This window comes from Drosophila erecta, unplaced genomic scaffold (assembly GCF_003286155.1).
Source record: "Drosophila erecta strain 14021-0224.00,06,07 unplaced genomic scaffold, DereRS2 tig00000126-arrow-pilon, whole genome shotgun sequence".
Classification (NCBI taxonomy): domain Eukaryota; kingdom Metazoa; phylum Arthropoda; class Insecta; order Diptera; family Drosophilidae; genus Drosophila; species Drosophila erecta.
The window spans coordinates 3,324,394-3,348,798 of NW_020825209.1; the positions used below are offsets into that span (position 1 = coordinate 3,324,394).

Here is a 24,405-nt window from a genome sequence, read left to right on the forward strand (position 1 = left end):
GCGGCATATTTTCAAATATTTTATTTGTAGAGTTTTAAAAAACATGTTCTCGTAACACACAAATAGTGGTTTTTGTTTGTGCAGGCATTCCTAAGGCTACAATTTGTATGGTTTTGTGTGTGTGTGTTTTGGGTGGATTCATTCGCTCCTTCCGCCGGCTATGATCTTCCAGCGGCGGTGGGAAGGAGCGAACTTGGCGTTCGACTACAGACTACTAGGGCACTGAACTACTACACGTCCAACTAGTACATTGGTTGGTTGGTTTAAAAATGCGATCCGCTTTTACCGCTCAACATGGTAACTCACGAACTGCTGACGATGACTAAGTTGGGCAACTAGACAGAAACAAGTCGTTAGGCTGGCTTAAATCGTATTTACATAAACTAACGTCTAGGTTTGGGTGTTCCTTGAAATGTTAAGTATTACGGTAGACTGATATGGGAGCTGCGAGCTGCGGTTCGGTTGAGTATTCTACAAAGAAATGCTTGTAGGGGTAGGATGGATACAAGTATTATGTACACTGTGCACTGCTTCGGGGGGCACATCTCAGAATAAATATGGGGCAGCCCTGCTCTGAACGTTGAGATAAAAAAATGAAAGATAAAAAAAAATATATATATATATCTATATATATATAGTTAAGGAAGGTAGCTTGGCTTTCTGACGCCGTTAAATAGCTTAGTTTATAACAAACGTAACAGGGGTTATTCCCTGCGAGACGCTAGGCATCTCCTATCTATCTCTCTCTCTTTCGTATTCAATCGCTTATGCGATTTTGGCTTCTGGAGGAGGTGGAACGGGTGGCTCCGCCGTCAGAGTCGCGGTCGCTGTCGCCGAGGCTGCCGCTGGTCCCACAAATTTGGCTGGCTTCAGCAGAATAAACTTCGGATTTTTAACCGCCACCTTTTTGCCCACCGTTGACGGAGTTATGGTCACCGTGCTGGGGGCAATGGCGTTCATGGCAGCTGTTTGATTGCTGGCTGCCAAAGAGGAGGCTGGCACTATGGTGGTCACCCCGTTCTCATGCTGAATGCTGCTGGCGCTATTGAATATAGCACGCATTTTATTGCAATTGCCCTGAGATCCGCCAAGTACGTTGATTTTGAGTGGGGCTGCTGCTACCGATGGAGCTCCTGCTCCGGGACCGACTTCTCTTTGCTGCACAATACGTGCCGTGAACTCGTTGGCCGCCAGCACCAGATTCTGAGGCTGTCCAGCCAGAGGCAGGCCGCTGGCTAGGATTAGCTGCATGCCACCCGTGGCTCCGCGCACGTCCTGCTAAATAGATCAAATATAGAAATTAGGCAAAAGTTCTGCAGACTTGGCAGTCAATGGGAAACACCTACCGTTGGTGGGCTAACCGACTTGCGCTCCAGCACATGCTCATCGAACCCCGAATCCGAGGAGTTGTCGTTGAACTTGGTGGCCACCGACGACGAGGTGGAGCAGTTGGACAAGGAGGACAGCGACGAGGGCGACGCAGCGCCCACGGAAACTACTTGGGCCTGCGACTGCGGCTGTGATTGTGCTTGTGTTTGGCCGGTGGGCTTGAGGATCAGCGACAGATTGGAATGTGGCTTCGGCGACAGTGGTTGGCCGTTCGTTTCAGTCTTGCTCATTGGAATTGGACTTATGCTATGGATATCACCTTGCGGAAATGACTCCGATTGTCGCTTGCAGAACAAATGATGCTTCTTGAGTGGCCCACTCTTTGGCCCCTGGCTTTGAACTTGAGTGGTGAGTGGCGATGGGTTGGAAATGGGAGAGGCATTCACCGCCTCGGCCTGCTGCTGCTCGAGAAGATGCTGCTGCTGCAGCTGCATCTGCTGGTGCCGAAGGCGCTGATGCTTCTTACACGGTTTGTACAGCTCCGGATCGATGATGTAGCAACTGCTGCCGAGGGATCGGCTCTGGAAGACCACACCGCAACAGACCTCAAGGCGAACGAGATCACTTTCCTCGAAAAAGGGCACGTTGTCGACGGCCCGACGATTCTTTTTTGGCGGCAGCTGACGGCGTCGGTTGCTGCCGGTTAGCTTCGGACGTTTGTTGGCCTCCGTTTCATTTGGTGTGGCCACCAGAGCAGCAGCCGCCGTGCGCTTGCGCGTTTGATATGGTGCATTTCCCGGCATCTGCTCATCATCGTAGCTCTCGTTCGAATCGCTGGGCTGATGATCGGAGGTAGGTGAAGTGCTGCTGGGTCGAATGACAGCACTGGACGATGATGATGATGCTGCTGATGCGTCAGTCGCCGCTGTGACCTTGCCTTTGCGGTTCTTCTTGAAGATCTTGGCGAACTTCTCGGGCAGGAATGAGTTGCCACTGCCATTGGCGGCTCTGCCCTCTGCTTCTGCGTTGTCGCGCTTCTTTTGTTTGGCCATGGACTTGGTGCCGGGTCCAGCACGGGCATCCACCACCTGTTATGTGCGCAAAGGGTAAAACAGAGGATTAGTTTTGCTGATTGCTACATGTTTTATATGTGGAAGGACTTACATGACCCCAGTGGCGCTTACTCCCTATGGGCAGTCGTTTGTAGCGCTTGACCAGAAGAACGCAGGCGTTGCAGATTTCGCCATTTCGCGGCTCGTGGAGATTGAAGCACTGCATCGACTCCTTTTCGTACTTCCGGGAGGCGGTGAATCGCGAGCTGCTCGATTTGGCCCGGCAAATGCAACATCCATCCGCAGAGCGGTAAACGCGTGGCTTATGGAAATTGAACATGGCTTGGTTTTTGACTATGTTTCTGGGATATTTGGGTTTTCAACTTCCGGTGGAGATTTCACAAGTGTTACGATGGCGTTTTTTTTTTTTTTTTTTTTTTTTTTTTGACGCTTTTAATGTTTTGTGCTTTGTTGGCTTGATTTAAATTGATGTTTGTTCACTATTTTCGAAAATTTCAGTTTCTGTGTTTGGTGTGTGCTGCGGCGGTGTTCACTGTGCTAGTGGTTGTGCTAGTGTTATTTGTGCGCGGTCATTCCCTTTGCATCCGTTCTGAGCGCGTGCATTGCCAACATCCATTGCCCAGGCTTCACTGTAGCTGGCTGCATTTGTGCTGAAAAGTAAGAACGCAAAATGAGCGAATGTTTGGTCATTTTTAAACATCAAGTGTTGACTAACTACGGCAGTACTCGAAACTTTGTTTTACATTTGCAGTATTACAACTATGGCAAGTGATGTTTAGGATTGACAGAATTAGAGAATTCAAATCTGAACAGCTGTTTGAGCAGTGTTGATAAGTGGCTAAACTGACTACATGCATATGTATGTATCAAGTTTACGATAAAAAATGCCACGGAAAAACCACTAACCAAAAACGAAAAAACAAACGTTGAAACATTTTGAATTTTCGCCACATTGAACGCTGCGAAGCAACAACAAATGGTAATGCTCACATATCTTATCAGCTGAGCGTAGCAAGTGTGGTTTGGGTTTATTTCCAGGGCAGTGCTAATTAAATTTAGCAAACTTGTTTTACATACACAGACTGTAAGACAGCAACGGCAGCAAAAACAATAACAACCGAGCGCATCGAAAAAGGGGGATCAATGGGGGATGTGCGAGCGAGATAGCTAGCTAAGCCACGCGCGCGCCTCACAGACACAAACGCAACATTTTTTGTGTTGCCTGGCAATACTTCCATATTCGTGCATACATACACATGTATGCTTGCCTTTGTGTGCGTGAGGCTGCGAGTGCAACTTTTTGGCTGCTTTTCTGAGGGGGGAAGTGTGGTTGGGGGAACTCGATAAACAAAGTGCTAAAAGGTACTCTTGATATCGCGCTCTTTTGCTGCATTTTCAGTAGTATTCGTATTACTACTACTCCCCCTTTCACGCGCCGCGCGCAAGAATAAGAAAACGAGAGCCGCTCTTTTTGCTTCTTCTTCCATGTGCGTTTAAATTTGTATTTCTTTATTTCGTTTTCTTGCGTTTTTTGGGGACACTGATTTTTTTTTCAACTTGTAAAGCCACTTTCGTTGCATTTGGGAGTGTACGTGTGTGTGCATTTTATGCACCGGCTCTTTGTACATACATACATATACACGCACGTCTCGCAATTCACTTCGAAATTTGTTTCAAAATGAAGTACGAATGCGGCTAAATTCTGCGTCTTTTCTATTATTAGCACGTTATGCCACGAATTCAATTTAATTTACCTTTAATAAACACACACTTTTGTTGCTATTTTATGGCGATTCAGTTCAAAGCACTCTTTTCTAGTTATTATTTCAAATTTAAAGGAAAGCGGCGGAGAAAAACGAAAACGCGTCTGCACGCGAGGAACACAAAGACAAATTGACGAAACTGACGAAAATCGACGCATGTACGAAATGGAGTATAAAGCGAATGCAGTGATAACGCTAGCAGCTGAGCATCGCCATCTCGCTCGCACGCTTGAGGTGCGTGTGTACGTGAGAATGCGCGCAGCAAAGGCAACAGCGAAAATTCCGGTTGTGAAAGAGAGAGAAAGAAAAAGCGTTTTTTTTTTTTACAACCAGGGGCGTTACAAAAGGGGTGCGTTGCGCTGTATTATTCAGAGAACCTGGAATGATTGCCTACAATCAAAAAGAAATAATAATTAGCAAAGCAGAAGATTGCATAATAATATTCCCCTGAAATGAAATCGCAATACGCCACTGTTCACAACAGAAGAAGTTCGCAGCCGGCAGGGTTGCCACCTGATTGCCAACAGCAACAACAAAAGCAGGCGAATTAAGCAATACATATGAATGTTGTATGTATGCAAATATACAGCGCAACAATTATGACACGCTCTTTTGTTGATATTCTTTGTTTGCACTGCGAGTGATAAAGATAAAGGTGGAAACGTGCTGCGCAGCTGTTGTGGCTTCTGATATCTATTTATATCATTTTTATTGCAGCACAGCACCCACACGCTTGTGTCGCTCTTCTCACCCCATTTGATCTTATTTTTTTTTCATCGCACTATTGTAATACGTGACCAGACACGCATAGCATGGGAAGTGGCAACTCTGCCGCACGGTGCTTTACAACACTGTAAGTGTTCTGCTTAATTTTGTTGCGTTACGCTTGCATTCTTCTCCACCTCTGCTTCTTCTTTTATATTTTCATTCGGCGAAAGTGGCCGAAAAAAAATGAGGCCCCAACGTGTTTTACATTTACAGATGCACACAAGTGTGTGCGTAAGGCGGTCTACGTGCCGAATTAAAGCAACATAAAAAGGCCCGGAATAAACTAGGTCGCTGCTTGTTGTTGTTGCAATCAAAACAAATTGCAAGCCGCAAATGTGTGCAAATGGAATTGTGAGTGTGCCTGTATGCGTGCAAGCGACGCCTGCTGTTGCTTCTCCTTGTTCGCCTGCTGCTTCCTCTTCTTCATTTTGCAAAATAAACTGTACTCGAGCGAAATTGAGCGTGAAAACAGAACAATTCGCAGCTAGATATAGTATTTAAAAATGCGTATTTGACAGCGGCTGACCTTGTTTTTTTGCTCCTACAACGGAAAGTGAAAGACTCTGATTGGAATTCTCATAAGAATGTGAAACAGGTTGCGTACACATAACGGTATATGCATACACACATACACACTCACCTACAGAAGAGGCGTAATAGCAAGGCGAAAACAAGAAAAAGCCGGAAAAAGAAAGTAAAAAGGCAGAAAATGTTTAGTTTATATTTCAAGAGCGAGAAAGAGACGGATGCGGAGAGCGACTGTTAAGTAATAGATTTGCAGAGAAAGCGCGCGCAAAAGATACAAGAAATAAAACACCTATGCCTGTATTGTGTGCTACTTATTGATGGTCCTAATTTTCGTGATTTCAGCACAATTGCTGGAGTTTCGTCGCGCTGCTTTTGACATTGGAAGAGTTCAAGCGGCTTTTGTTTTACGGATTCGAATTTAACTCATTTTCGATAAGCGAAGGTCAACAGCAAAACAAAATGAAGCCGACTGCACGCACACCAACTCAATATTTACACAGATACATTCACCGCGTTAACTTCTCGTCTTATGTTTGCTCGTTAAATATGTTCCATGTATACATATATCAAATATCACTTGCAATCTTTACCTTTGTAGCTCCGCTCGTTGTTACAACTCTTATTTATCAGCCTTTGTTTTCACTTTAAACTCCACTTTATCGCTTCCTTTTTGCTTTTGATTGCCACTAACATCGACTTAACATTAGCGTTGACTGGCCGCTAGTGACTGCCTGTTAGCGCACTTATCGATTGGCATTTATCGATGAGTGCTGTTAACGCTACAGCTGCCTAACAGAAGTAGTATTTTATTTTTTACGTTGTTTAAGAATACTGAATTCAGCTATCTGGTCATACTCCTTGTTATAATATATAATTTTTTATTTACGAATATTATTAATTTATTTTAAGTTTGTTGTTATCTGAATAATTATATTTGTTGGTCCTATACACGTCTTAGCTAAACTCACCCAACAAAAATTTCAAAGTTATCCTGAAATTTTTACGAAAACACACTAATTATACAGAAAATATATGTATATTAAATCCATTTGAAAGTAAACCTACTTTTAGTTATCCTAAAAAAAACTTTTAATTTTACGAGTCGTAGGCCATGGGTGCGAGTGCTCTTATCAGTTATGTATGTTTTCACCAGCATATTGTACTTCTTAAACAATAACAATCATAATACAACATTTATAAAAGATCAATAAAAGGGGTTTAATTTACTTGTTACATGATATTCCAAGTTCTCTGCTCTTTACATGAATATAATTCAAAAATATTTTCAAAATCGTTCGAGTTAATATTTTCTACCAATTATAAAGGTTTCCGTTTATTATAAAAACATGGATACATTTGTGAAAAGTACCCAACACATTCAATTAGTTAAATTCAGATTTATTTTATATTCGAAGACTTATAATAAGAACAACAAAATTTAATAAAAAAAATTGTAATTCGTTTAATTGTAAAACTGGTAATTTTATATGAAAATGTTAGTGTGAGCGTACTAGCATACTTGTTGAATACCACATTCTTGAATAAAATTCCGCTTGTAAAAAATAATTAAACAACAAAAATGGTAATATTATAATAATATGAGGTTTAATAAATTGAGAAATTTTAAATAAATTATGCGTGGGCCTTATATTGTGTACAAGGTTTAGTATTTACTCGGTATTTTTTGATATTTTTAAGGTTTTTCGTCAGCACTGCGCGACGGTCACGCAATTGTATTGTATTTATATTCATTCGTTGTACGACGCTCGTCCAAAAAGGCAGAAAATGTGGAAAATAATTGAGGAACAGTGGTGAAAAGTGCGTGCAGATATTCGCTTCTGTTTGTGTCCGATTTCTTTTCGCAGCATGTTTTTCCATTTTCTTTCCTAAGATGTCAGTAACAAGTAACAAGTCGGTGAATAAAAATCACCAGTTTATATTCCGCATAACGGTTACTAAATCCTACATTTTTTCTCTGTGATTTATTTTTTTTTATCAAGTGCGCCGACGCGCCAGAAGTTTATATTCTGTTTTTATGTTTTCCTATTAAAATGAAACGTGACTAGTTTGTTTTAAATTGGTGTGCAACGAAAACAAGATGAAGCCGATGGAGAGGGAGGAGAGGAAGCAGAAGAAAAAGAGCAACAGTCAAGTGAATTACTTTTTTTTTTCGTCCATGCCGTCGCTGCCGACGTCGACGCCGTTGCGCCGCCGCATTTAGTCATTGCCTCAGTGTGTGCGTGTGTGTGTGTGTTGTGGAGAGAGAGAGAGAGAGGGAGATAGTGTGAGCAAGAGAGAAAGGGCGGAGTAAAAGTAAATGCGTGCAATTAGCATTTAATGCAATCACCATTAACCGCCCGATATTGTAATTTATTTTACCTCCCTAGGTAAATTTTACCTCCCGCCTTACCTACACCCACACACACACCTGTTTAGCTAGTGGTGCAAAAATAATGTGCAAAAGCTGCGGCAACAACAATTGTCTGTTAATTGCTGGATATTTCGTAATGCAGCAACAATATCAACGATAGCAAACTGTAATGCCGCAGTGGAGGCTCGCTAAATGAAAAAACTATTAAGATTTACTTTGGCGTAAAAAACCAAATTAGTTCTTTGTTTGTTTCATTTCATATTTTAACTTAACTTCTGAATCTCGTTAGTTTCGCATGTATTGCTCGCGGGTCCAACTGTAGGGAAGGCCCACTGTACTTGTAGTAAAGCGCCGTTACAGCCACAAATGCGCGTGAGTGTGTATGTGTGTGTGTGTGCATCAAATCATGCACACGCACTTGTACTTGTGCGTGGCTCACATTTCCATAGCCCCCCGCTCCCTCTCCTTGTTGTTTCTCTTCACCTGCAGCTTTCGCTTCTGCTTCTTCGCCCACAGTCGGTGCGCGCATACACATGCACGCATGTGCCGTTACAAATTTGTTTGGGCATAAAGCATTTTTCTTGCATTCGCCGGCGATTGTTAATGGAAATCGTATTAGAAAACAACAATTACAATAGGCCCACATCTGCTGCTCTCGCTCTCGCTTGCTAACCATTGCTCTCGTGCTTCCCGTTTCCCGTTACAGAGAGTGCAATACAAGTGCAATATTAATTAAGTAATAGAGGAAACGTAATATGCGTGTGCAATACAAACAAATGACCATGTAACCGCCAGCCTAGAGAAATATATATGCAATACATACATGTGCAAAACAATAATAACCGCAAAACACCGCCCATACCCGCTCGAAAAGTAAAACCAGCAATCTGCGAAACCTTCGACCATCATTGGGTTTTACTGTACTTGAAAATGGACTGTGCCACGCGAAAACAACAACAATTACGGGCACATCATCAGCAGCAACAAATACAAATACAACGACAAACACATGGACGAAAGCGGCGGCGATTACAAAAACAGCACCATCACCACCACTACTACCACAATCAACAGCAACAACAACGTTTCTTGTGGCTAGTTGTTGGCATTTTGACAATTTTTTTGGCTCAGGTGAGTGAGAAAAAAAAAACAACAACAACAAAACAGTGATAAAGATAAAGCGACAGGTAAACCCACAGAGTTTATTATTTGGGGTAAGTTCGGTTGGAAAATTCTCAGAACTCCCAATGAAGTCGGGTTGTAAAATACTTATATTTTCGCTTATAAAAATGTAGATTTTATAATTTCGCCGACAACAAAAACATTTTGCAAACTTTTTTTGGAATTTTGTTTCGTTTTTTTTTTTTTTCGAATATTACAACCCAACTATTTTCCACTTTTAGTGGCAGAAAATGTCTTTACTGGGTTTTTGCTTCGTTGAGTGCGTTTTAGGAACTCGTTTGGCCGGTTCTAGTTGGGATTTTGGCTGGGTGTTATGTTATTTTAATATGAACTCGCTCAACCGCTCACTAAAATTGAACTGAACATCACGATAAATCCAGATTTTATATAAAACTGATCAGTGCGATATAAATATTTAATGTGTTCAATGCGTCAAACCTGGATTACTTGTTATTTGATTAAATTTGGTAGCCTAACTATTAAGCATAACTCTGCTATCATAGCTCGCAACCTTTAAAGACTGTGTATTTTGCTAAATTTACAATATAACTTGAATTTTTGGTTGAAGAGCACTGCATTTTGAGTGCGAGCCGATCTTAAATGACTCCCACAGGTGATGAATCCGCTGATTAAATGGCCGTCCAAGTGTGTGTGATTTTGATGGGTGATTTGTGGGCCTATTTCAGTGATTATTCCTAGTTTTATTGCCTGATTTTTACCTCAGACCCCTGTGTTTTGTTCACAAAACTCGTTTCGTTTCGTTTTGCATTGTTTCAACTCAAGCGAAAGACAATAACAACAAAATCCCAACCACATCGCAACAAGTAAAAAGTTAAAAAAAAGAAAAAAAAAAATACAGATACAAAAAAGCGAACGCACGTTAAACTCAAGGTTGGTTCTGATGATGACGCTGTCATCGCCACTTCCTCACTCAGAAAATATCAATACGCTTTGCGAGCGATTCGAGATCGCCCAGCATTGTCGTCGAATATTTCTAATTATCATAATCCAAAGAAGTAAATCCACCAATTAATCAAACTCTGTCAAACTTGTATCTTCTTTTTTAGGGTAGTGTTGTTCGATGCAGTTTAGTATCTTTGTATCGCTGATGTCCTTGATTTTCTGTTGCTTTTACCAGTAACTGGGCAAAACTTCTTGAATTCTTGAATGCACTGCTGTGTTAGTTTTTTCCACATGCTTCATATTTATAACTCACGTGTATTTGGGGCTGTGACTTTGGCTTTCATTTTATCTGGGCATTGCCGCGATTGCGGATCGCGGGTCATTACGTGCCGGCTTATCGCCCGAACTTGGAACTTGGCCGAAAGTATTCGTATTACCAAGCGTCCACAACATACAAATGCCAAAATGTTTATAAAACAAAAAAAAAAATGCCAGCGAAGAAGAGTGGCGATGACATCAGCCAGGGTTTTTTCACTTTATACACTTCGGGTGAAAAGAGAGTGGGGCGGAATGTTGACAGCGTAACCACAAAGTGTAAATTTTACTGATTTCGGATGGTTTGAATGCCTAAAATGCCAATTTGATTAGTATGCTCTCTGTCATGGATGCAGTTGAGTTCACTCGAATCTTTCGCATTTCTTGGCGCTTAGAAACGCAATTAAGAAGTAGTTAATTAATATCTTTCCCTTGTCAGTCTATTGTCTGAAAATGCAATTAGAATCGTGGAGATCGAGAACAAAGTGGCGGCAATTAAGCCCCCTTTTTTTCGGATAATATTGGAACTGTGTCAAGTGCTTTTTCCTTTATGGGTCTGTGGGGGGTGGGTTGGGGGATGTGTTGAGGGAAATTAAGCAAAGCACCCCGAGAATAACCAAATTAGAGTCGGAAAGCTACACAATTGCATAGGCAATGGGCAATGGGCATTTCTTTGTTTACAATTAGTAGGATCGATGTAAAATTAACTTTGGCTCAATAAATGGAAATTGTTGTGGGCCATTCCAGTGCTTGGGCTCCATTTGGTTTAGTTTTCTTCGTTGAACTCTTAAGATGCCACTGTTTCGTCCACTTTCTTGTGGGTGCTACTTTTATTGCGTACTTTTCTGGCAGTGCCTCGTTGTTGGCACCTTCGACTCCGTTTTCCGTTCACTTTATTGTCTTGTACCTATTGCCATTGTTTATGTGGCAGCTGCAGAAGCAGTAGAATCAGTTTGGAGTGGGCCAAAGGGGGGTACTTACTATACAACTAATTGGCATGCGGGTGGAGTTGGGCGAAATGGAGCACACACCCATAGGAATGCTAGAATTTCACATTGCTTTGTGCTCCGACTCACCTCCACATCACCTGTCGAAGAATGTGCAAGAAGAGACCAGTGAACTTTGGGGGAATCTGCTGCTTTCTCTCGGCAAACCCAGGAGATTGAAAATAAATAAGACAGGAAGCGAATTTCGCATGCAAAGTGACAACTCAAACAGAGAATCGGAGAATAAACATATACATACATACATACATATGCATATATGCATATCCATTTATGGCTTGTTAATCTCTATTTGCACTTGACTATAGACCGACCCCATCAATTGAAGTAGAGGCTTCTCAAAATAGCTACATCACATGCTTGGGGTCCCACATCATTATTTATCCACTGGAGGCAGCTGAACTCTAAGCCCGTTTGGTTATTGAATGCAGTCGCTTTTCAAAACCACACTACTTTACATTTTATACTTTATACTTTATACCTTATACTTTATATGATCAAAACTTCGGCTATACGACTTTTACCAGTTTAGTGCTATCTTCGCCTTATCCGGTTTCACTTCGCGTTGGGTTGACTGACTGACTTATATAAACCAATAATAATTTGTTGCTGCATCGTTGGCGCTGGCTAAGTGCCCATTTATCAATATAATTATTGTTTTGTTAAACACTTTTCTGATCCGCCGAGAGGGGCTTACATGCCACATTTGCGACGCCATGACTTCTGGCTAATTTTTGTGCTGATTGCTGATCTCCAATTATTTTCGTTCGTTAATAGTTGTACCGAATTCTCTTTCTGTTCTGACAAAGCAACTACTAATTAATTGATATTAATTGCGGGGCCAACTCAAAAAACTGGGCCAACTCGACCCGAACAGAAAGGCCAACAACAAATAACAACAAGTAACAACCAATAACCAGCTAGCCGACAAAAAAAAAAAGATTTGCTTGGCCAAAATAAGTTAAAGTTACAGGTGGAGGGGGGCACTTAAAACGACAATTTGTTTATTGAACGCAAAAATATGGGTACAGCTAAAGAGTAAAAAATAAACATTAAAAAAAAAGACAACGCACGACAAAAATTGAAACAAAATTCGAGAGAAGCTTTTGGCTCACCTAACTGGTTTTGGTTTTCGATTTTGGTTTTGAATTGGATTTGTATTTTATTTTTACTTTTTTTTTTCTTGCGCTCGAGCTCTCCATCTCTCTTGCACGCACATAAAAATAATTAGCAAACAACCTACAGCGTTTTATACTTGGAAAAAAAAATAAATAAAAAATAAGACGAAAAATCGCACATTCACAAGAAAAACAAGCCTCAAATTCGATCTCACGCATTCCACGTTTGCGATTTCAATTTGCGTTGCGTTTATTTGTTTTTTATGCCGCCCGGTTTCATTTCAATGTATGCGATATTTTCGCACTGGCTTCATATTTTCAAATCGTTTAGTGAAAAACTATTATAAGCGTGCTTACTTATTTAAGTAATTATGAGGACTCAACAAAGAGCTACGATGGAATATTCCTGTGGCCAAGACTAGAACACGATATTTTATTACGATATCGTTATTTCATTACTAAATTACTAAATGGTATTTGATTTAATCCCAAACTTTCTCAAAAATCTCAGTGGCTTAGCCAAATAAAAAAAAATACAAAAGTGAAAGGCATGTTCGAATAACAACATGAAACAAAATCCAACTTAAATTGTCAATCAAATTGGCTTAACCCAAATGTAAGTAACTGTCGATTAAACAAATGATCGTGTGTGCAAATAAATCGAAATAATCGATTGCACTAATTCGTAGACCAATTGATTTGCAAAGGAAGTTTTGATCGGTGCTGTGTAATTTTATGCAAACCATGTTATTATCTTCGATTTCAAATCAATAACTTGGTTACAGTTGTTTGCACTGTTAAATGGTCGTATTTTGATAAGAAAGTCATTTAAATTGAATATCTTTTCATAGAGCATTCCTCCAGTGATTAAAGCTTTGATGATTATTATTTTATTGTCATAGGTTTATTTTCATTCCAATAATAAAGCCGTAGTTTTTGCTCTTAACATACCTTACATACATTAGCTAAATCGTTTCAGTTCATATGATGACGATACTCTCTGGTTTCCGTCCCATCACTGTCATAATCATGCCCATCATCCTAATTATGACCATTAGTATGATCATTTAGGCTTAAAGGTCATATTCATTTGCCGAATTGAAGGACAAAAAGCGAAATAGCAGAGGCGAAATGGTTGGGTGGGGGGCGTGATCAGAGGTGTCGATGATAAAAGGGGGGGCATTATTGTGAAAAATGGGCGGCTGAACGCTTTTGACTCGATTTGCCTAAAAACCACTTTAACTTCCGTTTTCACATGCAATGGCAAATTTGCCATTGTTATTGCTCGTTTTCAGTTTGCATGTGACATGCAATGGCAGCGAGCACTGCTGAAATCGAATTAAGAAATCATATTCAAATTGCATATGCACTTTAAGCGTAGGAAAATTTGTTTTTCCTACCATTCAAGTGCTGCCTTCTCAATTGCCATTTTCCGGATATGTTTTCCAGCATGATCGGAAACTCCATCTCCCTGTACTTTTTTTTGTACCAGTATCTCCTACTTTTTCGGATAGCCCCTGAAATTCGATATCTGATATCCGTAGTTCTGCTGACGTCAGCATTTGCCTAATGTTCGAATAACGTTGCAAACGTGATCAGCGTCATTATCATTCATATATGTGGATATACTATACTATATATCAGTCGTCAGATGATCGGACCATCGGAAATTAACAAGTTGCGGCCAGAAACAAAAAGCAACAAAAAGCAAATAGATCGCCATCCGTTAATTTGATTTTTGCATTATATTTTTTATTGCGAAACTGCACTTTATGTGGCTAATTATCGGCTCAGCTACCATAGATATTAACTGCGCAATTAAAGCATCTTAATTGTGATCATTTATAAGGACGCTCACGGAATAAGCTAATAGATTTGTGCAAGCGTGCATACTCGTATACTACTCAAGTAGATATAAACATGTATTCCCTGAAAGTGGATTGCGAGTCAATGCGTTTACGCAAGGGGAAACCCAACAGTGGACATGCCCCGCAGTACCAAGAAATCGATCAAGATCGCATATTTTGAAACACTTTATTTGCTTTCGATGGGCCAGACAGGAATTGCGATCGAGGTGTAGGCTTTCCCTATAAATGCCAATCCAAAGGTATCGTAAACAGATTTTGTATACAGAGTTTGCTTCGCATGCCTAGGTGTAACCCGAACACGAAGGGTAGAGAAATGCGAGGAGTCTATGTGTGTTTTTCCTGATTTTGCGCTGCAACAACATACCGGGGGTGGTGGAAAAACCCATCATCACATTGATGATGATGGCCTCTCTGGGATTCCAGAGGCCGCTCATTGAAGATAACTGATGTCGGGGCCGGTCATTTGTGAGCCATGTGCCGTGGGTTCGCCTTATATAACATAATAAAATATAATATAATAAATATAATGCAATATAACAGCACGAGATGCACTCAGTGGCATCCAAACGGAACCCTTGGGAATCACTTTCGCTGGCATTGTGCAAAGCGATGGTCTACACTTGGTGTGATACAGTGATACAGTCATGATCAGTGAGACTGAAAAATTCACGTTGTTATCGCTGAATACGATTACCAATAAGCCGAGTGCGTTATCTCGGTGATTAATGGGAGATTGCACCGATGTCGGTCAGTTTTAAGGTAGGCGCGGACCTCAGAAAACTAAATGGCCCCTGCCCACACCGCAGAATGTAACGCCGATTGAAATACCCTTGTGGATTCACGGACAGACTCGTTTGCATGCATCAATGCCCTCCAGCTGTATGCGCATACAATGGGTATCAGCTGGTATCAGTCATGTTTCCATACTATTGCATTGAAACATTGAACACTCGCAATCAAGTGAGTTGGGAATATGAATAAAACTCGGACTAGAACTGTGCTCGTTAATCACAGCAATTCACTGCAAATATTTCACTGGCAGATGTGTTTTGGGCAGTATACGAGTAAAGATTTACGGTGATTTTGTGTCAAGAAAAAGCCTTGGCTGGCGTAATTTTTGCGGTTAGCGTTTGATTTATTTGTTCAGTACTAATTAAACTGTTTTTAAGATTATTTATAGACGCTATTAACCGCAACTGGAGGGCTTTTTCTTCGTTGCTTGGCCGTCTTTTATGGCTTTTATTTGCATATTTTTCGCCACATACATACTACATACATATGTATATGCGAATTCGGAGTTTTTATTTTAAATTGTGATTAACACGTATTTTTTCTTTTTTTAGCACACAAATGCTGCCGATCTAGTGATAAATGTTCCAAATGCGAGCAGCAACGCCAACGCCTTCTACAGAATCGACTACAGTCCGCCCTTTGGCTTCCCGGAGCCGAACACCACGATCCCGGCCAGCGAGATTGGCAAGGACATCAAGTTCTCGAGAGCTCTGCCGGGCACGGAGTACAACTTTTGGCTGTACTACACGAACTCCACGCATCGAGAGCTGCTCACCTGGACGGTGAACATAACGACAGGTGGGTTTCCCTTTTCCCTTTTGAATTGAATGCAACTAATGGATAATGTCTCGCTGTGGATAGCTCCCGACCCGCCAGCCAATCTGAGCGTGCAGCTGCGGTCCAGCAAGAGTGCCTTCATAACGTGGCGGCCGCCGGGATCGGGTCGCTACTCGGGATTCCGGATCCGGGTGCTGGGCCTCACGGATCTGCCGTTCGAGCGCAACTACTCGCTGGAAGGCAACGAAACGCTGCAGCTCTCGGCCAAGGAACTGACTCCCGGTGGGAGCTACCAGGTGCAGGCGTACTCCGTCTACCAGGGCAAGGAGTCGGTGGCGTACACGAGTCGCAACTTCACCACAAGTAAGTCGGGACAGAGGACTGGAACGCGCAGTCCGCACCGCAGGTGCAACTTCTAGTGCACCAGCAACACGCATATCCGGTTAATCGAATATACGCTAATTGCAACCCGTAATCCGGTGGTGATGGCCCATGACTAACATGTTTAATTCCACTTGTCTCACTTTATATCTATAATGCTCTCAAGTCGCCGGGAATCTGAAAGTCTGAGCAGCCCGAAGGTAACCCTCTTTACACACCCAACTAAATCCCTAATTTCACAAGCGTTTTACTAGTGTTTTTTCGTTAATAAACGGTTGACATGCCAGTTGATTAGTATTTCTTTCGAAGCGCTTTTAAGCAGTGGCGCCCAATTCGATTTGAAAATTGTAATGATTGGATAGATACTCACACATAACTTAATACAGTAGATTAACCTCGCCATTGGTTCAGGATTTGGGGACCACTGTGTCGGGCGTGTTGCGTCTTTATTTCTCCCAATGCTTATCGCCGAACCTCGAAATGTTGGTATTTGTTTGCTACTTGTACATAATTTTATTTACTCTATCAAACCTGTACATATTCTTTAAATAGTAGATAGTTTTTAGTTAATAATTCAAAGTACAATTAATTATCTTACGTTTCAGTCCCTTGGTTGGCTAAAATGTATTGTAGACTAACCCAAACACCTAATAATCGACTCACCCTAGCTGTTAGTTTAGATACCCATTTACCCAAGACTCATTGCATCTCCAAATCCCTCTCTGCCCGCTGCATCTTCATTTACCACCCAGAGCCCAACACGCCCGGGAAGTTCATTGTGTGGTTCCGGAATGAGACGACCCTCTTGGTGCTGTGGCAGCCGCCGTTTCCGGCTGGAATCTACACCCACTACAGGGTCTCCATAACGCCGGACGACGCCATCCAGAGTGTGCTGTACGTGGAACGGGAGGGCGAACCGCCGGGACCGGCTCAGGCGGCCTTCAAAGGTCTCGTTCCGGGTAGGGAGTACAATATCTCGGTGCAGACGGTTTCCGAGGATGAAACGTCGTCGATCCCAACCACAGCCAGATATCTCACCGTACCGGAGCGCGTGCTGAATGTCACCTTCGACGAGGCCTATACCACATCGAGTTCCTTTCGCGTGAGATGGGATCCCCCGCGAACATATAGCGAATTCGATGCCTACCAGGTGATGCTCTCCACGTCGAGGAGGATATTTAATGTGCAACGCGGAGCGGAGGGCGACTCGGTGTATTTTGACTACCCGGATGTTTTGGAGCCAGGTCGCACCTACGAGGTGGTGGTCAAGACCATTGCGGACAATGTGAATTCGTGGCCAGCCAGCGGAGAGGTTACTCTGCGTCCACGGCCAGTACGCAGTCTGGGCGCATTCCTCGACGATCGCACCAATGCTCTGCACATATCCTGGGAGCCGGCGGAGACGGGACGACAGGACTCGTACCGCATCAGGTAATTGTTGTAAGATAAGTTATATGACCAAATATAAAATGACAAACGTTACCTTCAGCTACCATGAGCAGACGAACGCCAGCGAGGTGCCGGCACCGTTTCCGGTTGCCGCTGAATCCCAGATCTCCACGAATCTTACGGAGTACACGCTGGACTCGCTGCTGGCAGGACGTCGCTATCTGATCGCCGTGCAGGCCTTGTCCAAGGGCGTGGCCTCCAATGCCAGCGACATAACGCGCTACACACGTCCCGCGGCGCCACTCATCCAGGAACTGAGGAGCATCGATCAGGGCCTCATGCTCAGCTGGCGGAGTGATGTGAACTCTCGCCAGGATCGCTACGAGGTGCACTACCAGCGCAATGGAACGCGCGAGGAGCGCACTATGGCCACCAATGAGACCAGTCTGACGATTCACTACCTCCATCCCGGATCCGGTTATGAGGTGAAGGTGCACGCCGTCAGCCACGGAGTCAGTAGCGAACCGCACTCCTACTTCCAAGCAGTTTGTGAGTATTTTACCTTTTAAAGACGTGGATCACGGGGAGTTCAATTCTAGCAAGTCTGTTTGTTGATATCGGGCTCTAATACTTTGTAGCAGTGCCCGAATTCTATGAAACTTGACAACGATATGATATATATCCCATTAAATATGAATTTAATTCTTTTATCGAGCTTCTGTTTGCCGCTAATTAGCGAACGGCCAAACAGGTTTTGGTGTAACACATTTGATATCCCCAGTGCCCAAGTTTAAGTGCCATTGGTCATCTTACATAGGTGTTTAGCTTACAATGTGTTCTTGAATATATATACCATGCGAAACTCATTACGTATTTGTTCCATTCCTCGACAGTTCCCAAACCGCCTCAGAATCTCACCCTGCAGACGGTGCATACGAATCTAGTGGTGCTTCACTGGCAGCCGCCGGAGGGCAGCGACTTCAGTGAGTTTGTGGTGCGCTACCGCACGGATGCCTCGCCCTGGCAGCGGATCTCCGGGTTGCACGAGAACGAGGCCAGGATCAAGGACATGCACTATGGCGAACGGTATCTGGTGCAGGTGAACACCGTGAGCTTTGGCGTCGAGAGCCCCCATCCGCTGGAGCTGAATGTGACGATGCCACCGCAACCGGTGTCGAATGTGGTGCCATTGGTGGATTCGCGTAATCTCACCCTGGAATGGCCGAGACCCGATGGCCATGTGGATTTCTACACACTCAAGTGGTGGCCCACCGATGAAGAGGACCGTGTGGAGTTTAAGAATGTTACCCAGCTGGAGGATTGTGAGTTGATATACGATACCCTCAATCGTGCGTTTAATCTAATCCCAAGTACCTTTTCCAGTGAGCTCTCCCAGCGTTCGGATTCCCATTGAGGAGCTGTCGCCAGGTCGCCAGTATCGCTTTGAGGTTCAAGCCAGTTCCAATGGCATTCGTTCCGGGACTACACATCTGTCCACCCGCACCATGCCACTGATCCAGTCCGATGTTTTCATCGCCAATGCGGGGCACGAGCAGGGTCAGGATGAAACCATTACCCTTAGCTATACACCCACTCCGGCGGACAGCACTCGCTTCGATATCTACCGCTTTTCGATGGGCGATCCGACGATCAAGGACAAGGAAAAACTGGCCAACGATACGGAACGCAAGCTCAGCTTCTCGGGACTGACGCCTGGCAAGCTGTATAACGTGACCGTGTGGACAGTGAGTGGCGGAGTGGCCAGTTTGCCGGTCCAACGGCTATATCGCCTGCATCCGCTGCCCATCAGTGATTTGAAGGCCATCCAGGTGGCGGCCCGTGAGATAACGCTCCATTGGACAGCACCTGCTGGGGAATATACCGATTTTGAGCTGCAGTACCTAACTGCAGACGAGGAGGCACCGCAGCTGCTTCAGAATGTGACCAAAAACACAGAGATCACGCTGCAGGGCTTGCGTCCGTATCACAATTACACATTCACCGTGGTGGTGCGAGCGGGTTCCACCCAGGGCGCTGATTCCGATGTTTCCGGCAGCACCCTGATGCGCAGCAGTGCTCCCATCTCGGCCAGCTACCAAACACTGACCGCTCCGCCCGGAAAAGTCGACTACTTCCAGCCCAGTGATGTGCAGCCCGGCGAGGTTACCTTCGAGTGGAGTCTGGAACCAGCCGAACAGCATGGACCCATCGATTACTTCCGCATTACATGCCAAAACGCCGACGATGCAGCGGATGTATCAAGCTACGAATTCCCGGTGAATGCTACACAGGGCAAGATTGAGGGCTTGGTACCCGGCAACCAGTACATATTCCGAATACAAGCCAAGTCGGCTTTGGGCTACGGAGCCGAAAGGGAGCATATCCAGACAATGCCCATACTAGCACCACCGGTACCGGAGCCGAGTGTAACACCCCTGGAAGTAAGCAGGACGAGTAGCACCATCGAGATTAGTTTCCGGCAAGGTTACTTCTCCAACGCCCATGGCATGGTAAGATCCTACACGATAATCATAGCCGAAGATGTGGGCAAAAATGCATCTGGCCTGGAGATGCCCAGCTGGCAGGATGTGCAGGCATACACCGTGTGGTTGCCTTACCAAGCCATCGAGCCCTACAATCCATTCCTCACCAGCAATGGCAGCAGAAAGAGCAGCCTGGAGGCAGAGCACTTTATGATAGGCACGGCCAACTGCGAGAAACATCAGGCGGGCTACTGCAATGGTCCGCTGCGGGCTGGAACCACCTATAGGATTAAGATTCGCGCCTTTACGGATGAGGACAAGTTCACCGACACCGTGTACAGTTCGCCGATAACCACCGAGCGCAGTGATACCGTCATAGTGGCGGCTACCGTGGCGGCTGTGATGCTGGTGGCAATGGTGCTAGTGGTGGTCTACTGCCAGCACCGCTGCCAACTGATTCGTCGCGCCTCCAAGTTGGCCCGCATGCAGGACGAGCTGGCCGCCCTGCCCGAGGGCTATGTCACGCCCAACCGACCGGTTCATGTGAAAGACTTCTCCGAGCACTACAGGATCATGTCGGCCGATTCGGACTTCCGTTTCAGCGAGGAGTTTGAGGAGCTAAAGCATGTGGGCCGCGATCAGGCTTGCAGCTTCGCCAATCTGCCGTGCAATCGGCCCAAGAACAGGTTTACCAATATCCTGCCCTACGACCATTCCCGCTTCAAGCTCCAGCCTGTGGACGATGACGATGGTTCGGATTACATTAATGCGAACTACATGCCCGGACACAATTCGCCGCGCGAGTTTATCGTCACCCAGGGACCGTTGCACTCGACGCGCGAGGAATTCTGGCGCATGTGCTGGGAGAGCAACTCCAGGGCCATTGTCATGCTGACGCGTTGCTTCGAGAAGGGGCGCGAGAAGTGCGATCAGTATTGGCCGGTGGATCGGGTGGCCATGTTCTACGGGGACATCAAGGTGCAGTTGATTATCGACACGCACTTCCACGACTGGAGCATATCAGAGTTTATGGTCTCGCGGGTGAGTTGTTTAGCATTTTGATTGTTTGGCTGTTGCTAATCCTTTTGCCTTGCAGAACTGCGAGTCGCGAATAATGCGGCACTTCCACTTTACCACATGGCCGGACTTTGGGGTTCCAGAGCCGCCGCAGTCGCTGGTGCGCTTCGTGCGCGCCTTCCGCGATGTCATTGGCACGGATATGCGTCCTATCATCGTCCATTGCAGTGCTGGAGTGGGCAGGTCGGGCACGTTTATAGCCCTGGATCGCATCCTGCAGCACATTCACAAGTCGGACTACGTGGACATTTTCGGCATCGTATTTGCCATGCGAAAGGGTGCGATCCTATTGATATATTTTGTCCATTCCTCTTGACGGTTATCCATAATGATTTCGCATGATTGCAGAGCGCGTGTTCATGGTGCAGACGGAGCAGCAGTACGTGTGCATCCATCAGTGTCTGCTGGCGGTGCTGGAGGGCAAGGAGCACCTGCTGGCCGATTCGCATGAGCTGCATGCCAACGATGGCTACGAAGGTGAGTGGAGTGGAATGGATTGTACTTCTGTAGCCAAACTACCAACTGTTCTATTCTTCTTCATTTTATCTGATTTTTCTCTATTTTCACACTCTTTGCGGATTAAGTTTTATAAATATTACTCGCTGATTAACTTAATCTGCTTATTTGAACACCCAATCTGGATTCGGGCTATATAATTTGTACTTTGGTGCCTATTATTTTTGAGTTATTATATTGAGTTTCTGGTGGCTACGGTTCACTTAGAGGTTCTCCATTAATCAATTTGAGATTGTAACTAACCAAAAATGTTCAATAATTTATTTTCTTCTTTCTTTTCACAATCATTCACAAACACCCATCACACAACTAAAACACGATTGTAAATCACACAAAAATCGCCTAACCTACACATTTTCATATGCTTCTACTCCTGCAAACGAATTGAAATCGAAAAAATCAAATCCGATCAAAAACACCACCAAAAAAAACCCACAAAAAGTGACTAAAATTTACTTAGAACGCCAGCCACAAACGAAAATGGGAACCTTGCCCATACGTGCTTCTCTGGCCATGGCCGAGAAACTGGACGCAGATTTAATGATCGACAAGGATGAGGAGCAGCACCAGCAGCTGGCCAAGGAAGATACGCGAAAATGCAGCGATGTCGATGACGATGAAGACGACGATGACGACGACGATGACCAGCAGCCGTTGAACAATGAAACGACGGCCACCTTGTCATCGGCCAGCTGCAGCAGCAGCACCCAGGAAGTGCATGTGGATCTCCAGAAGGCGATAGAGCAGCCCAAGCAAGAGCAGGAGCGAATCTGCGCCGGCGGCACAAAGTCTGAAACTGACACTGACTCAGAGGACGATGATGAGGATGGGGATGGGAAGGTGGCCAAGGATGGGGCTGTCGCCGATGAGGATGGCTGGTGGTATTGATAGAAAAGTCGACTTTTTAGGTTTGTACCCACAAAACAACACAACAACACAGACCCAACAAATTGTATGTTCCATATCCAAAATGACTGCATTAACTCGCTTTTGCCCCGACTAAAAAGAAAAAACAAAAAACCACAAAATTCTAACCGCACTGGAAAGTGAACTAACTAACATTGACACATCAACACGGTTACGGGTTAAAAACAACCAAGACATCAGATATTGCATCGAAAAACCAAAGAGAGACAATTTGAAAACCCGCACTATAGCCTGTTTTAGTTCATGTGTTATGTTCTCGCATCCGAACATCGATGGCGTCAGCACGATTTCTAAAGTACCTCTGCCTTTTCCAGATGACGAGGGCATAGCTGAGACGGGAATCTGAGGATGCTTGCTGCGGGAACATCTGCATACGATATAAAGTACCTATAGTTATTTTTTTTTACATATACTTACGTAAAATCTGCCTGTGATGTGCTGGATGTGATTTGTCTACGAAGTGGCACTCGGAGTTGCTGTCAAATGAGTTGAGTTTGCTGCCTTATTCTGCGGAGGATCGATGGTGGATCGTCAGTGGATCGCCAGTGGATCGCCGGAGGATCGCCGGAGAATCGCCGGGGGATAAAGGTTGCGCTTTTTGGCTTGTGCCATGTGTGCGAGTACCGGCGTACCGCCTGTTTGCCATAGAGCTAAGCTAGCTAGCCCGCTTATTTAATGTAATGCCGCCAAACTAGACCAAACCAACAAGAGCGTAAACTTAAGCTTCAGGTGTAATAATCTACTACTACCTATTTTGTATCTACCTAGCCCTGTACCTACTATAATTACCAACTACCTATTACCATTTGCTCCGTCGTGTTGTGTATAGATTTGTACATTTGTTTTCACTTAGTGTGCGCGTCGCGTCGATCGATATTATGACCATACTATGTTACCACTACTACTACGACTATTACTCTAAACGATTGTGTATTATTTTATTAAATAGTTTATATAGGCTAGTTACGTTTTATCGATAGACTTTAGACCACGTTTAGTCAGCGAAATGTTGGCTTTAGCTGCCTGCGCATGCAGCTTCCATTCGCCCTTTCGGCCATCGAAGTCTCGAAATAACCAAGCGATTCCATCGGCTCTGTCCGAAGCAGCATAGCAATTGTACGCTGTGCAGTTAAAGTTATTAGCATTTATTTTATTTTATTGTATTGTATTTTTTTTAGATGTGCATCTACACAAGATCAATAAATTTATATTGAACAAAACAAAACATGAACAAAGACATAACCTCGTTTCATTAGCTTGGTTGGGTCTGCGGTTGCAGCTTTTCTTTCAGCGGTGCGAAAACCTGACGAATGGCGAGATTTCTGAATTTCAGATACCAGGCTATCAGAATCGATCAGCAGGTGTAAGACAATCAGCTGATCGCTGTAATTAACGCCTGCTTAGGGGTGGGCCATTCAAATAATACTCGGAGCTTTCGTGTCTATCGCGTTAAATTCGTGACACGACCACAAGAACAGCACGATTGCCCATCTCTAGGCGATCAGCTGTTTCAAACGAACGGTTGCGATCCATCAAGCTTGCTTCCTATTGGTCGAATGTCAGTCATATTGAAAAAGGAACAGCTGCTTAGATTTACTCGGAGCTATCGACGGGCACCTGCTACTGTTTCTGTTTGCCTGGTGGCTAGTATCGGCAAAGTGGCAATTTGGCCGAAAAAATTGGTTGTGGCGTTCAAATAATGAAGCAAATTGGTGATTTTTCAATTTCAAGTACCCGGCGCACAGGAATTGCAGTAGGTGACCAGCGATCCTCAACGGTTGTTTTCCATTAAGCTGCAGCCATTAATGCCGAAGCCCAAAAGTATGCAACACTTTTTAATG

General features: G+C 44.2%; 2 protein-coding genes across 12 annotated transcripts; one reads left to right on the forward strand and one right to left on the reverse strand.

Moving 5' to 3' along the window:
• Positions 1–6: 6 nt before the first annotated feature.
• On the reverse strand, positions 7–6,220 carry LOC6551199. 7 transcript variants are annotated; one of them, XM_026982377.1, is made up of 4 exons: positions 6,052–6,220; positions 2,494–3,052; positions 1,347–2,417; positions 7–1,275 (listed from the first exon to the last, which is right to left on the reverse strand). In XM_026982377.1, exons 2-4 carry the CDS (start codon positions 2,719–2,721, stop codon positions 766–768), a joined length of 1,809 nt encoding a protein of 602 aa, XP_026838178.1. In that variant the 5' UTR covers positions 2,722–3,052; positions 6,052–6,220; the 3' UTR covers positions 7–765. The 7 variants fall into 7 exon arrangements, with proteins under 7 accessions (XP_026838178.1, XP_001976931.2, XP_026838177.1 ...); XM_001976895.3 differs by having other exon boundaries at positions 7–1,278; positions 6,052–6,219; XM_026982376.1 differs by lacking the exon at positions 6,052–6,220 and adding an exon at positions 5,941–5,957 and having other exon boundaries at positions 7–1,278.
• A 933-nt stretch (positions 6,221–7,153) lies between these two features.
• On the forward strand, positions 7,154–23,528 carry LOC6551200 (tyrosine-protein phosphatase 10D). 5 transcript variants are annotated; one of them, XM_026981640.1, is made up of 12 exons: positions 7,154–7,412; positions 8,539–8,963; positions 15,566–15,812; positions 15,876–16,154; positions 16,925–17,603; positions 17,662–18,110; positions 18,455–18,883; positions 18,945–21,085; positions 21,141–21,399; positions 21,470–21,598; positions 22,080–22,545; positions 22,879–23,528. In XM_026981640.1, exons 2-11 carry the CDS (start codon positions 8,643–8,645, stop codon positions 22,523–22,525), a joined length of 5,379 nt encoding a protein of 1,792 aa, XP_026837441.1. In that variant the 5' UTR covers positions 7,154–7,412; positions 8,539–8,642; the 3' UTR covers positions 22,526–22,545; positions 22,879–23,528. The 5 variants fall into 5 exon arrangements, with proteins under 5 accessions (XP_026837441.1, XP_001976932.2, XP_026837442.1 ...); XM_001976896.3 differs by having other exon boundaries at positions 7,154–7,354; XM_026981641.1 differs by having other exon boundaries at positions 7,154–7,354; positions 22,098–22,545.
• Positions 23,529–24,405: the final 877 nt, after the last annotated feature.

Excerpts from the sequence above, each read along its gene's own strand:
- LOC6551200 (XM_026981640.1), top strand. The coding sequence starts at position 8,643 with ATGCAATACATACATGTGCAAAACAATAATAACCGCAAAACACCGCCC. Across the intron at positions 16,155-16,924 it reads GAGTCGCAACTTCACCACAA|AGCCCAACACGCCCGGGAAG; the intron begins GTAAGTCGGGAC and ends TTTACCACCCAG. Across the intron at positions 18,884-18,944 it reads TGTTACCCAGCTGGAGGATT|TGAGCTCTCCCAGCGTTCGG; the intron begins GTGAGTTGATAT and ends TACCTTTTCCAG.
- LOC6551199 (XM_001976895.3), bottom strand. The coding sequence starts at position 2,721 with ATGTTCAATTTCCATAAGCCACGCGTTTACCGCTCTGCGGATGGATGT. Across the intron at positions 2,418-2,493 it reads GTAAGCGCCACTGGGGTCAT|GTGGTGGATGCCCGTGCTGG; the intron begins GTAAGTCCTTCC and ends CGCACATAACAG. Across the intron at positions 1,279-1,346 it reads AGTCGGTTAGCCCACCAACG|CAGGACGTGCGCGGAGCCAC; the intron begins GTAGGTGTTTCC and ends TGATCTATTTAG.